Here is a 15,343-nt window from a genome sequence, read left to right on the forward strand (position 1 = left end):
ATTTGGTTCTGGAATCTACTGCTTCATTAGCAATCAAAACCACATCCATGATTTGTCAACCTTTTTATAAAGGTCATTTGTTGTGAATCCACCAATTTGTCTATCACATCCTTCAGTCTCTCTGTGAGTACTTTCGATAAAAGTTAGTATATGCTACCACTTATTGGTCTGAAGTCCCTCAACTCCTTTGCTCCTTTCTTTTAGGAATGAGTGTAATGAAAGTGCCATTAAAGGTCTTCTCAAACACTTCTTGATCATAGAAGTTCTGAAATGTGTTCATTATGTCCTGCTTCACTACATCCCAACACTTGATGAAGAAACCCATTGTGTATCCATCTGGTCCAGGAGCTGTCAGTTGCACATAACTTTAGGCAATTTAGTACTTTGTTCTCCTCAAATCTCCCTTGAAGGTCCAATTTCTTCTCTTCAGTTATAACTAAACACCGAGCATTCTGGTTAATAGGTCTCCATTGGATGGATTCTATATACAGCTTGTAGTATGAAATTATTTCCCCTTCAATTTTGTTTGGCTCTTGAGAAACTTCTCTTTGTATCATCAGTTGATCAATATTGTTGTACCTTTTGTGCGAATTTGCCATCTTGTGGAAGAACTTGGTTTTCTTGTCTCCCTCCTTAGGCCATAGAACTCTTGATCTCTGTCTCCAAGATAGTTCCTCCTTCTTGATCAGTTCCTCATATTCTAACAATAATGCAGCTTTTTTTGCCATAGAACTCTTGATTTCTGTCTCCAAGATATTTCCTCCTTCTTGATCAACTCCTCATATTCTAATAATACTGCAACTTTTTTTGTTGTTTCTTCCAATGTGAGCACCTTGTTTTCCCTCTCTCTGTCTAATTCTACCATCTTCTCTAATAATTTTTTCTCCGAAAACCCAGGTTCCCGCTTTCTTCTTTTCTCCATTCCTTGAGTTTGTGTTTCAATGCTTTAAGTTTGCACGCCAACACATCACCAGGTCTTCCTGCGAAGCTAAAAGAAGTTCACCACTCTCTGACTCTATCAACAAAGCCCTCTATTTATAGCCACCAGTTTTCCATCTTAAAATAACTTTTATTTTTCTCCCAGCAACCACCAATCAAAGCTATTGGGATATGGTCAAAACTCAGTCGTTGAAAAGGAAGAACTCAGTCATTGAAGAGGAATCAGTTTCAAATTATTGAAACCGTCATCTCATTCTTTTTGATACTTTATCTAAGGGAATAGAGAGCTAGACCCTTGCACCCGTAACGTTCACCCTTAACATTCACCCTTAATGTTCACTTCGTCTGACCGGCAGACTCCAACGCCGCCGACAACGTACACGCGCCAGCAACAGGTAAGGGTTACTCTCTCTCCCTCACTCTCTCCCTCGTTCTCTCTCCCCCAAGTTCTCTATCTTCTTCCATCTCCCTTCCCCTTTTTTTCTGTCCCGTCACTGCTATCACCAGTGGGATTAGGGTTCCCGCCGGCTCGACTGCGGCGACGGTGTAAGTGAGCAGCAATGGTCAAACAGGTTGGACAACGTCAGCCGGCGTCCAAATTCCAACAATATCCAGAAGACGCTCCGGCGACGCGCCCGTGGCCTTTTTTCCGGCGACTTTATTCCGGCAACCAATTTCGACATCAAAATTGCCGAAACCAGCAGCACGCAGTCGTACCGATGATATCTAAACTTCGATATTTAGTCACTTCATACAGTTTAGTTTCTTTGTATTATTTTTGTTTCTTGTTTCTTTTTCTGTTTCTTGTTTCCTATTTCTTGTGATTATAGTGGTGACTGGCCACTTTGCTTATTGGTTGTTGTTCTAGCTGCTATGCCGAATAGTGTACTTTATGCGTGCCTTCTCTTACTGTTGTCGTACTATTGCTTTGTTCGTTTGTTTGTCGATTTGTGGCTTTGTTTTGGTTTTTGAGTAGTAGTGACTGGAGGGGTTGATGGTGGAATAGGGTCATATCCGAGGTGGTTGGGGGTAAAGACTATTTTGGAAGGGGGTGAGGAGGGGAGAGCAAGGGTAGGTGTGGGATATAGGTCGAGCTTTAGGGCTGGTTCGGCGAGGGGTATTAAGAGGTAGAAGAGAGGCAAGAGAAGATAGGTTGAGGGTAGGGTCTTGAAACATTGGGACCCTGCAGGGTAAGTCCGTAGAGTTGGTGAAGATTCTTAAGAAAAGGATTAAGGCCTCATTTGTTTGCACTTAATGGAGGTTTGAATCTGAATGGTTCAGACTTCAATCCATTAAGTGCATTTGTTTTTTTTAAAACTGTCTCTTAATGTGTCTGAAACCCTCTGAATCAGTCAGATATGAAAAAGAGTCTGAATAATTCAGACTCTTTCTAAAACTAATATATTCCCGCAAACCTCTCTCACTTTGTTATTTTCCTCTCTATATACGTATAAAATGAATTAAAATAACTTAATTTATTATCAAATGAATTATAATGCAATGAATTATAATACTAATAATTCACGTATTGAATTATTTATTTTCCTCTCTCATTTGACAATTATTTATTTTCCTCTCACTTTGTTATTAAAAATATTGAACTATTCTAGTAATTCTAACTTACACCTCAAAACTCTCTCACTGTTGTAGTAATTCATTTTATGATTACATCTTATCACAATAATTTTTAATCGATATATCTTTTTTTAATAATTTAGATAGTTCAATGATTATATTTAACATAATTTACCTATTTATATTTTTAAATATTTTAATTATCACTCAAATAATGTTTGTTTTTAAGTTAATACTTTATCTAAATATTTTTTTCATATAATATAATATTTTATTACTTGTTAAATTTGAATTGCATATTTATTACAAATAAATAAATAAATTATATATATTCAGATGTTAAAAAAACAAACAGTCTTAATCATTCAGTGTTCAGATCTAGAAACAACATCTTAATCATTCAGACGTCCATTCAGATTCAGACGTCTTAATCTTAAAAAAAAACAAATGCACCCTAATATTGCATGTGTTCAGGAGACTAGGTGGGTAGGATCTAAGGCTAGGGATGTGGATGGGTACAAGCTATGGTACTCAGGGAGTGAGAGGCATCGGAATGTAATGGGCATCTTGGTGGATGAGGAGCTTAGAAGACGGGTGATGGAGGTTAAGAGGGTCAGTGATAGGCTGATGAATATTAAGTTGGTCATTGGGGGTTTTACGCTGCATGTGTAGTGTTTATGCACCACAGGTGGGCTTGGAAGTGGAGGTGAAAGCGAGATTTTAGGAAGATTTGGACGAGGTGGTAAGAAGCGTGCCTAGCTCGGAGAAGATTGTCATAGCAGGGGACTTCAATAGGCACATTGGGGTCTTACCGGGAGGCTATGACGACGTGCATGGAGGTTTTGGTTTCGGTGATAGTAATGGTGAAGGAGCTGCTCTATTGGATTTTGCGAGAGCTTTTGGGCTGGTGGTAGTGAATTCGAGCTTTCCGAAGAAGGAGGGTAAAGTCATTCCGAGTGAACATCTATCAACCCAGCACAGGCTTCTAGTGATGGACTTGTCTATCAAAAAGAGCAAGAAGAGAAGGGCAAGGAGGGTCGACCTAGAATTAAGTGAGGTAGCTTGACACCAGTTAGTGCACTGGAGATAGGGGAAAAGGTGGCGGGAATGGGGGTGTGGGAGTGCAAGGAGGACGGGGATGTTATGAGGGATGGGGCTGCCAGTTGCATCACGGAGACTGCTAGAGAAAAGTTGGGTGTTTCGAGGGATCGGGCAGGACATCATAAGGGGGATTGGTGGTGGAATGAAATGAAGAAGAAAATGGAGTTTAAGAAGGGGGCGTATGTTAAGTTGATTGAGAGTAAAGATGAAGAGGAGAAACGGGTAAATAGGGAGGTTTACAAAGTAGCAAGGAAAGAGGCTAAGTTAGCAGTTACGGCTGCTAAGTCAACAACGTTCGAGAGCTTGTATGCGGGGTTAGAGGAGAAAGGCGAGGATTAGAGGTTGTATAGGCGTGCTAAGGCTAGGGAGCGAAAGGGTCGTGACCTTGATCAAGTGAAGTGCACTAAGGGGGAGGATGGTAGTGTTATGGTGAAGAATGTTCACATTAAGAAGAGATGGCAGGAGTACTTTCATAGACTTTTGAACGAGGAGGGGGACAGAGGCATTGAGTTAGAGGAGCTGGAGCACTCGGAGGAGAGCCGTGATTTCAGTTACTGTAGGCGTTTTAAGGTTAAGGAGGTCAGAGAGGCTATTCGTAGGATACGGAGGGGTAGGGCGACTGGGCCTGACGAGATTCCGGTAGATTTTTGGAAGTATGCTGGTGGGGCAGGTTTAAGGTGGTTGACTGATTTGTTTAACGGCATTTTCAAGACTGCAAGAATGCCTGAGGCTTGGAGATGGAGTACGATGTTTCCGTTATATAAAAACAAGGGTGACATTCAGAGCTGTAACAACTATAGGGGTATAAAGCTGTTGAGTGGATCTTTAACAAGAAAGTCACTGAAGAACTAACAGAACATGCTCATGCGCCGAATTATTAGATTTGATGGCTAAAAAGTGGTCACACAATCTGAGAGAGAATTATCTGGGTAGGGTCGAACTGACGACACGTCCCTATTAAGAGAGAATTATATGGGTAGGGTCAAAATAACAGCAGGACCTTACTGAGAAATAAAAATTATATAGGTAGGGTCAAAATAACAGCACCACCCTATGCAAATCAGACCCGAGGAGCCACCGTAAAGACGCATGAAACTACGCAAATCAGATCTCAAGAGTCGTCGAATATATGCACGGTGCTATGCAACTCGGATATGAGAAAGTAATCCGAAAAGATGCACAGTACTATGCAAGTTAAATATAAGAAGTAGTCCGGAGAGATGCACGGTGCTACGCAAATCTGATATGAGAAAGTAGTCACTAGTCACCGGATAGATGCACAATACTAAACAAATCAAATACGAGAGAAATGTCACCAAAAAGATACACGGTGACCCAACTTTTCCTAACATAATCATTGGACAGATGGGCGGCATCTATGGATTAAAGTTGCCGCCGCCAACGGAAACTCTTTGATTCTTTACCAAGATCGTGGAAGCTCTGATACTATGTGAAGAAATATAAGAGAAGAAAATTATTGAATTGTTGTAACTACATTATTACATTGAGGCCCTATTTATAGACACTACATTCCAATACTTTTCCAAATAGGACAATATATTACAATCTTTTCCAAGTAGGATTCTATATATTATTCCTATTCCTACTCATATTCTAATAGGTTTGCCTTGGACAAAGAGGGAAAGGGATAGTATTTTTCTTGTTGTGGATAGATTCTCGAAAATGGCCCACTTTATTTCGTGTCAAAGTGACGGATCCAAAATTTTTACCAAGGGGGTTCGAAAAATAAAAACGTAGGGCTTGAGATTTGAACTTGGACCTCAAGGTGAATTTTGAACATGTGAACCACTAAGCCAACCTTTAATCTTATGTTCATGTGGTTCAAAATCTATAAATGTACATTAAAACTTCAAAAATCCCTTACATGTATAGTGTAATTTTTTGCTAAGGGGTCCGGGTGAATCCTTTCAGTAATCTCTAGATCCGCCCTTGGCATCACAAGTGTGATGATGCCTGCAATATGGCATCCTTGTACATTGAACATGTTAAGATACACGGGATTCCCAAAACCATTGTTAGTGATAAGGAATCCAAGTTCCTTCGTCACTTTTGATCATTGTGGGTTAGGCTTGGCACTAAACTGCTTTTCTCTAAGTCATACCACCCACAAACCGATGGTCAAACCGAGGTTGTGAATAGGACCTTAGTTTGTATGTCGTCACGCATAGTGGTTGACGGAAAAGGGCCTCTTAGGAGGATCACCTCCCTTTAGTTGAATTTGCTTACAATAGAGTTATTCACACGACTATTGGTATGACTCCTTCTGAATGTGTTTATGGTTTTAACCCTCGTGGATCTCACCCCATTGTCTACTAATGTTGTGTTAAGGTTACATGGAAACAAAAGGGCGAAAGCTATGAAAAAGCTACATGAGAAGGTGAGACTTCATCCTGAAAAGAAAAATCAAGCCGTGCCAAAAAAAGTGAAATAAGGGTGCAAGCGACTTGTACTCGAACCGGGTGATTTGGTGTGGGTACACCTCCGGAATGATCGATTCCCAACTCATAGAAAGAACAAATTATGGCTTGAGGGGATGGACCTTTCCAAGTTCTTGAGAGGATAAGAAATAATGCATACAAGATTGATCTACCCCGGAATATCAAGTACACAGTACTTTCAATAAGTGTGACCTTTCAACCTTTTACATGCTTGAGGATGATCCCGTGAATTTAAGGTCAAAGTCATTTCAAGGAGGAGAGGACGATATAATCCAAATTCCCTCAACACCATTCAAAAAGAGTCAAGTCAAGAGTTGCAAGCCCTTCAAGGGATGTTCATGAAGAGATATGTATTAGAGCATGTTTGGACCTCACCTAAAGGGTTTTATGTCTTGAAGATTGGAATAAGACCCAAGAGAAGGAAAAGAATCTGCCTAGGGGCGATGGCTCACCTGGTGGACCACCAGAGCCACCTGGCCTAAGTTGCTCAGACTCTCCAAAAATGTTGCCGCACCCGTGTCGGATCCTTCAGAAATACACGATTTATGGGGGATCCAACACGCACCCGTAGACATTTTTGAAAAGTCCGAGCAACTTAGCCCCTGACTAATCATCAGGTGAGCCGCCAAGGAGAAAAGAGTGGCGGTTCCTCTGGTGAGTCACTTATGTAATAGACTATAAATCGCTAAACCTAGGTTTTCATTCCTTAGTTATCTTTGAATATTGATAAACATCACTCTTGAGAGTTTTGGTAAGCTTTTGCTGAATGTTTACTTAGATTCGTGTGGTTTCAAGGGCATTTCGATTCCCTCATGGTTACCGTAAGAGATAGGTGTATTTAGGTGAATGTAATTAGGGATCTTTAGCTTTGAAACATCCTTTGGTTCCTATTTCTTCTACCTTATTCTCTCTATCTTCACTACCTATCTATTTTCTTCTTGTTTTCGTAGTTTGGTCGTTATCACTGTCTTCTCAGTTACGCAAAACTTGTTAACATGTAATGTGGACCGTCTCATATGCAAGTCCGTTGCTATCTTGGAGATGATAAAGAATACCAGACAGGAAAGTCACATAGCTTATCTGACAAGTTTGAAATCCAATGGCAAGCAAAAAGCTACCAGTGGAGAGAAGTTAAAGTTACCTGTCCATCAGCCTTTGATGATCTGATTTGGCTTCATCTACTGAGGGTATATCTCCGTTAATTTTGGGAACATGCTGTAGCAACAAGGGAACAGAGTTGGAAGTAATTCCATTTGTTCTAAATAAATTCCATAAAAACAAAAACAGGAGGGGGAAAAACGGCAGTTCAAAAATCATACTAACAGCAGAATAGAATGAAGATGGATGCCAGAATATCAGTCACAAACTATTCAAAGGGGAAGATGGATGCCAGAATATCAGTCACAAACTATTCAAAGGGCCAAACATCAAGGCCTAATAGCAGCATGAGCCATTCATTCGTATTTTGGCTGCTGCAAATTTATGCGGTAAAATTAAGTAAATAAAGAAAAGCAAAAAAAAAAAGACTACCACAGCTTATAAGTAGGTGACCAGCTAGAGAAAGAGCTTTTTAGCATTTCTCAAGTGCACATCTAACTAAAGGATTTTAAGAATAAGGAGTTACGGTGATCAGGTATCTAGTTTACCATTTCAAAGGATTAGTTACCCAAAACTTGGAGGTAAATCAAGATTGGCCTAATCACATCTAACCTGTTATATAGTCTATCATTGTTTTTTTTTGCATAAAGATACACCTTTCAAATAGGCGAAATACATAGATGGCCCCTTTAAGTTGTCCACAACAATCAAATAGACACTTTAACTCTATCAAAGACCAGATAGACACCTTTACCTTTACTTGGCACAGGTGTGTCTCGCAAACACATGAGTTCACTAGACCTAATCACCTAATGCATGTGTTACAATTACGGCTAGCATGTCATACAGACAGATTAATGAACGACACATGCATCTTTTTAAAAAAAATAACATCTAATTTAAGGAAAACACAAAAAAAGAAAAAGAAAAAAACCCTTCCTTTGCCCCCGTCCCGTCCCATCTCTCCCCTACCCTTCTTCCCAGAACCCCCACCCCCCAAAAACCCAATCTCTCGTATGTGCTCTCTTCTTGCCCCTTTTCCTTCAACTGTCCTTTTCTACCTCCAACATGCCCAAAGTGGAGTGATGAACAAATATTTTTCCATGTAAGATGAGGCATTCTTGAGACGCATATGTGCCATGTAGAGGTGTCTATTTAGTTTTTGGTTTACGTTTATCTAGTCGTTGTGAAAAAAATAAAGGGGTTGTCTATGTATTTCGCATTTTAAATAAACAAAGTTGGAAAATAGAAATATAGAAAAAATGCTTCCTCTACTGCATCAATAAACAAGCCCCTGATTCTCATATCTCAAGAGGCAAGAATGGAACAGAGAAGCAAAAGAGTCAATTTTATCCGACAAAATCATAAAATCAAACCATGTCCTTCCCTTTAATATAAAACACCAAATACAAAGTTGAAGGCTTATTTTTCCTCTTCAGACAACAAGGAATACTTTCAACTAATTAGCAATTTCTTCGGTCCCTTTTCCCTCTCTTGGCTTCTTAAAGTTCCACCCCTTAGCTTCAAACTAAAGTGAACAAGGAACTGCCATTACTGCTAATCTGATATTTTATTCCCTAGTTGTGGATGTGAAATCATGAGCATTACACTACTCTTAAGGTGAATTGATGTTTAACTGTTTCTTTCCTTATCTGTGTAGCCCCCCAAGCCTAGATGAAGAGGACAAGAAGCGGGCGACGTTTACTTTAAAAGTGGATCATAATATCACATATATAATCAAGTGATACTTATGTTTACTAGTTATCCTTTCACGACACATGATTAGACATTTCAAGTGAAGCATGTGAGTATTTTAAACGAAGACACATATGACAATACCAAGTGACAAGAATACTCGACTCAAAAAGAGGAGTAACAAGTAGAATGAGCATTTAAACAAACTAGTGAAGCATGTGAGCAAATAAGATATATATTATGTTAAAACTATTTAGCATAAGTCATCTGTAACTCGATGACCTGTAACTCGATGACCCATATCGGGAAAACATGACACATGGGATTGTGCCTCAACGATGGAGGTGGTTTTAGCCTTACATACCTCGATTCTCGATTTGTATAACTTATGAAGTGCCAACCTTTTCCTTTAAGGCGGCAATCTTTATCTACAACAAATGGCAAGTAATAAGGCTAATATTAGCAGCTAACAAACAAGTTTGAATCATTATATCTTGTCAAAACAGTAACCGCGCAGCAAGCCCGCAAGCCCTCTAATCAAGGGTGTTCTTTTCACACTTCTCTCCTCTCATCATGTCTATACTACGATCTTCTCATGAGGTCTCTCAGCATTCTCCGGGCTTCACAACATGTTAAACAATACGCAAACATGTGACGAGCAGCAAACTCGCACAATCTTCAATTAAATGGTGTATGGCCACAACCTTCAATTGTGCCCCATAACAAGTTCACACAACCTCCCACATGGCGAGTTGTGCCCCCTTACTTCACAGCACATAAAATAGCCCCTAACTTCACAATTCAAATAAGAGAAACTCAAACTCACGGCTTCTGATCATCGTCCTGTGAATTTCAACAAGTCCCAACAAACAAATGTCTCTAAAACGCTCAAATGAGCTTATAATCAGATATGGAGCAACACCTTACCTTAGCTGTCCCAAACACTTAGTAGGCGTTTCTCCATGGAAAACCAAAAAATTCACTTTATTTGAAATTTTTAGAGTTGGAGTTGTGTTTGGTCATACCTTTTTGGAAAGACTTTTTATAATTGAAGTGTTTAAATATAGCTAAAAAGTGAGATGGAAAAAGTGAAAACAAGTATTTAGGTGTTTTCACTTTTCCAAGTATTAGAAATTTTCATGGCCAAACCACCTTTTTTGAATGAAGTGAAATAATTTTGGAAAATAGTAGATAAATTTTATGGCCAAACGGGGCCTTCATTTCCTTCTTAGGAAGCCCTCTAAAATTTCCTCCAACAACTACAATCGAAGAGAAAATTTGGCATAAGCACAATGTGATAACGGAGTGGAGAACCCAAACTTAAAACATGAAATACTTACCTTAAATATAAGGAGGAGAAAGACAGCCTAGACTGCCGAAGTCTACAACTTGTTTCACTTGCTTATCCTTGCAAAAACTCCAAATTACTTGAAGTTCAAGAGGAGAAGAGATTACTTTGTGGGCTATTTTGCAAGAAATGAAGAACAACTCCATGAACCCTAAATGGAAGAAGGGGTGCCTTCCTTAGAGAGAGAAGGGGCGCTTGTGGAATGTTTTTCCACGTGCAAAAATGAGTGATACATATACATATATTATCCCTTACTTGGACCCCCATCCCTTTATTTTTCTTTTCTTTTTTGGTGGATCACCTACTTGTCCTTTGTCTTTATCCTAGTTCTCTTTTAATGTGAGCTACATGTTTTAAGTAGGTAGGTCACCTATCTGAGACATGTAGGTCATTAATTTTTCTTATGACCATGGGTTGTCCTCGATAAGTCAGTCGTACATGAAGCAAGTCGCCAATCAAGGCAAATAAGACGTCCAAGCACATAGCTCAAGCAAGTACAAAATCTAAACAAGTAGCTTAACCAAATAGAACATCTAAACAACTACGTGAAACACATAGGTGAAGCACATAGCACAAGTAGGTGAAGCATATAGATCAAACGCATAGGTGACTGACTTAGTCCCATATTCATTTTCCTTTTCAAATTTCATTCCCTTCTTCCACAATAACTTATCACTTTTGTACTCTTGGATACTTAGACTTTAGGTCCAAATATAGACTTATTTACCCAAGTTCAAATAAGTTCACCGACATCAACTTAGTCATACACGTATAAGGGATTACGGGGTACTACAATACGACTGTTCACTAAATTGTTTCTGTCTTCTTCTTTGCCAACAACATACACTAGTAAAAGGGTAAAAAAAGTCAAAACCTCGCATTCCACTTATCAGAAGATAGTGAGACAATATGAGTAGTCATGATTGTAATTCCAGAAGCATAGAACACTCAACGCAAATGAGCAAACAGTACCTCAATATCCCAGATAGAGTAAACTGCCCATTCTCATTTATGTTGAATATCGTTGGCATCAGAAAATAATTCAAGATATGTAGTTATCCAGAAATCCTGAATATAATTACAACGAACTCTCTCCAAAATCAGTAGAATAAAAATGTTCAGCTACAAATAAGACTCACAGGGATGGCAGCCAACTGATTCAAACGCTTCCCAACTTCACCATCAAGAAGAGATTCATTCTCTCTCTCTGGTGAAATGGCTTGATGCTCCCAATTGGATGATGTAACTGTGGAAGGGCAAAAAGTAATCTTTCCATTACTATCTGTGTCTTCCTCATTGCCATCAAGTACTGCACATTCCAAAATATCATCAACAAAGTAGAGTTGTCTAATCTGAGTACTAAAACTTCTGTCTCTTCCTTACAAAAATTGTAATTCCCCCTTGACGGTGCAACCCAATCCTGAGCAAGAACTGATGTTTTTCGATGTTCTTCGTCAGTGTGTGAAGATCCCAAGGATTCCTCCAGTGAAAGCCGCGACAGTTCCTCCTGAAGAGCATGGGCAATTATCTCATCATTCTCCACATTAACATGTGTAGGCTCAGAATAACCTTCTTGCACATATCCAAGATGAGAAAAATCCTTGTCATAGTGAGTAACAGTTCCGAGAGAACCACCATTGTTTATACCACAAACATCTATAAGGTGGAGATTCCACCTCACTACGTCAGGATCTGGCTCATAAACAGTCATTGATGTGTACAAGTTCCTGCAGATCCCAACGAGTTAAACAGCAACTAAGTCAATCCATCTCTTTCCAAAAGATTTTATGCTAATAGATTTTAAGGTTCGCATCAATAATGAAATATCAGCAAGATTCATCAGTCACCCACATTCTCGGGAAGAGATGTTAAACAGAAACTGGAAAAGTGAGTGCATGCAAACACATTCATACATTTGGAGACACATGACCCAACTTTCATCAGAGCTGTCATGTCAGAATGTTGTAAATGAAGTTGCACCCACAGTGAAGACATCTAGTCTTTCTGCCTCTTGACAGAAGGGGAGGACATAAAACATCAAAGTTCAAATATAAATCTCTATACTTCCTTTACCTTTATAAAGTTGTGTACAGGGACAGAGCTACAAGCCTGTTACGAGTTCGGCCAACCCAGTAGCTTTTGCAAAAACAGTGTATTTGAAACGAGAAAGTACTAAATATGTACAAATATTAAATTCAGAACACAGTTATCACCCACTTGAAGTCGTCATTCAAAATTCAGAACCCATAAAGTTGAAAACCGTGGCTCCACCTATGCTTGTGCACCCTCTTGCTTATTGTAGAAGAATAATGTTTTTCCATTGTCACTTGCACTTTCAAAAACAGGACTTAATTCAATCAATCAACGAATTTAAAAAACTATTCAACCTCTACCTATAATCCAGCAACATATGCTACAGAGTATTTGTACTTTTCTTCTGCTAAAATACCCCTTCCAGGAAGCATATCCAACTGCTTTTTCAGACCTACCCCTTCCAGGAAGCATATCTAACTGATTTTTCAAACCTATGGAGGACAGTTTTGTCGAATAAATACTTAATTAGTTGACTTATGGGACAAGCACAACAGAAATCCAAACGAAAGTCAGTCACAGAATAGAAATCATTTGTGCACTGTTGGGTACACAAGTAAGAAAGACTAAGATGATCACGCAAAATACATAATCCTTCTACTTCAAACCCACCGACAAATGAAATTATAATATAGATAACCAAAATATCTAATTACATTAGATGCATCTTACTTCCTTTTATTCAATAGCCCCTCCCCTATGAGAGAAGGAGCTTTCTTCACCCCTAAGTACAGCAACACCTTCTTCTAGCGCAGTGGGGTGGATGAAACAGAAGCTCACATTTGGTGGCTTGAGTGATAAGAATTTGTCATCAAGCGCTAAAGGTACGTTTTATAAAGTGGTGGTCAAACAATCTACGTTGTATTGGGCAGAGTGTCGGTTGATCAAGAACTCGCATGTCTAGAAGATGAAAAAACAAGGATGTTGAGATGGATGTGTGGTCATACTAGGAGAGATTGGATTAGCAACGAAGCTAATAAAATAATGTGGGAATGGCCTTCGTGGTAGACAAGATGAGGGAGGTGAGACTGAATGGGTCAAGCATGTGAAGAGGAGATGCAGCGATGCCCGCTCAAAAGGTGCGAGAGGTTGGCTATAGTGAGTATAAAGAGGTAGAGGGCAAAAGAAGTCGGGGGGAGAGGTGATCAGGGCATGACATACTAGCATCTTACCAAGGGCATGCCCCTAGATAGGAACATATGGAAGGTTGTTGTTGTATTGTTGTTGCTTTTATTCTGGTTACCTTTACTATTTATGTTTGTGTTAGTCTTTTCCATGTTTATTTTCATCAGACCTTTCTACTCTTGATTTCTCAAACCTCTTTTGAAAATCCCTTTTCTTGAGCCGAAGATCTTTCAAAAACAATCTTTCTACCCTGCAAAGGTAGGGGTAGGGTCTGCATACCCAAACTCCACTAGTGGAATTACACTGGGTATGTAGTTGTTGTTGTTGTAGTTAACTCACCAGAAATATCAAATAAAGCTAGAAACTCTATAGATCCACTCTAATAACAAGATAAAATAAACATACATAACATACCAATTCAATACGTTGTCTTTCCTTTTCTTTTCCTGGAAAGCATGCAGAGTTTCTGTAACAAAAAACAAAAGTTACACTGGAACAGAAAAACAATTTTCTTTTAAAAAATTACAACATGGTATGCCACAGCCATAGAAAAGAAATTACTAGACATCGATTTGATCCTCATAACACAAAAATAAATCACAAAGCATAGAAAAACAAAATTCCGCTCCTCAAAGCATTTTTAGTTGCTTTTTTCCAATTCTAGAAAACAAAATCCAATTAACCCCCAAAAACAAAAAAATAATCACAGTATCATAGAATTATAATGGATACCTAATATCTGAAAGTGCGTACAATAACTGAAGAATACTAACCTTTGAATTGGAGAAAAGAGACTTGGGAGAGAAATCTTAATGTAGGAAGTAAAGAACAAAATAATCTCCAATATGCTTAAAAACAATGAAAGCGTGAAATCATCAGTCCGTATTTGGATACGCGTGGGGTAGTAGTAAGAAAGATTCATCACCAACGTTCTTTGAATGGTAAAAACAACCCAATTTTCGGCGTGGAAAGGGAGGGCCCCACCTAATACATTTGTGAAACCGGAAGCTTTGCCCGCCAACCAACACGTGCCCCGAGAACTTCTTGTTTAAAGATTTTTGGGTTCGTATGTTAGAGTGTATAAGAATAATATAAAATATAGTATATGTTATAAAATAAGAAAAGAGTAGACAGAATAGAGAGAGTAATTCTTATTCTGTTGGGGGATGAGATCATAATTGTAAATACAATGAATAAAATTTCTTTATTTATAGGAGAAATTTACTCCTAGTCTGAGTAAAAGACGGATGTTTCAAATACTAATAGATATCAAAGTAGATCTTGATAGACATTCACTATAATCTAAATATATTTATAACACTCCCCTTGAATGTCTAATCGGTAGATAATATATCTCGTTAAAACCTTACTAGAAAAAATTCAGTAGAAAAAAAATCTAGTGAAGGAAAAATAGTACACATCTCTAATAATACGCATTTCGGCTGCCTCATTAAAAACCTTACAAGGAAAACCCAGTGAGACAAAACCTCGTAAGGGAAAAAGAGTACAGTGTGTATTAACTCCCCTAATAAGAATATCCTTGAACCTTTGCATCTCGATCTTGTACACCATCTTCTTGAAAGTTGCAATTGGAGAAGATTTGGTGAATAAATCAGTCACATTGTCAGTTGAACGAATCTGTTGCATGTTAATATATAGGAAAGTTTTGATGAAGTATGCTTCGTTCTATCTCCTTTTATGAATCCTCCTTTAAGATGTGTTATGTATGTTGAATTATCTCTGTATAAAATTATGGGTAGATTGTCATATTTCACATCACATTTTTCTCGAATGAGATATATCATGGACCTCAACCATACACATTCTCGGCTTGCTTCATGAATAGCTATTATCTCAGCATGATTCGATCAAGTGGCTATGATAAACTGTTTTATCTATCTCCAAGATCTGG

The 15,343-nt window shown here is 38.6% G+C and overlaps 1 protein-coding gene across 1 annotated transcript in view; it reads right to left on the bottom strand.

Annotated features, from left to right (window-relative positions):
- LOC107854599 (OVARIAN TUMOR DOMAIN-containing deubiquitinating enzyme 12) overlaps positions 1-14,267 on the bottom strand; it is a 73,051-nt gene extending 58,784 nt beyond the window's left edge. Inside the window, exons 1-5 of the mRNA XM_047400751.1 lie at positions 14,205-14,267; positions 13,846-13,897; positions 11,599-11,942; positions 11,355-11,524; positions 7,216-7,289 (exon numbers count right to left, since the gene is read on the bottom strand). Of these exons, the coding sequence (XP_047256707.1) occupies positions 7,216-7,289; positions 11,355-11,524; positions 11,599-11,926 (572 nt within the window). The 5' untranslated portion in view covers positions 11,927-11,942; positions 13,846-13,897; positions 14,205-14,267. The remainder of the gene's footprint in view (positions 1-7,215; positions 7,290-11,354; positions 11,525-11,598; positions 11,943-13,845; positions 13,898-14,204) is intronic.
- Between the last annotated feature and the right edge of the window lie 1,076 nt (positions 14,268-15,343).

This window comes from Capsicum annuum, chromosome 12 (genome assembly GCF_002878395.1).
Source record: "Capsicum annuum cultivar UCD-10X-F1 chromosome 12, UCD10Xv1.1, whole genome shotgun sequence".
Lineage (NCBI taxonomy): Eukaryota > Viridiplantae > Streptophyta > Magnoliopsida > Solanales > Solanaceae > Capsicum > Capsicum annuum.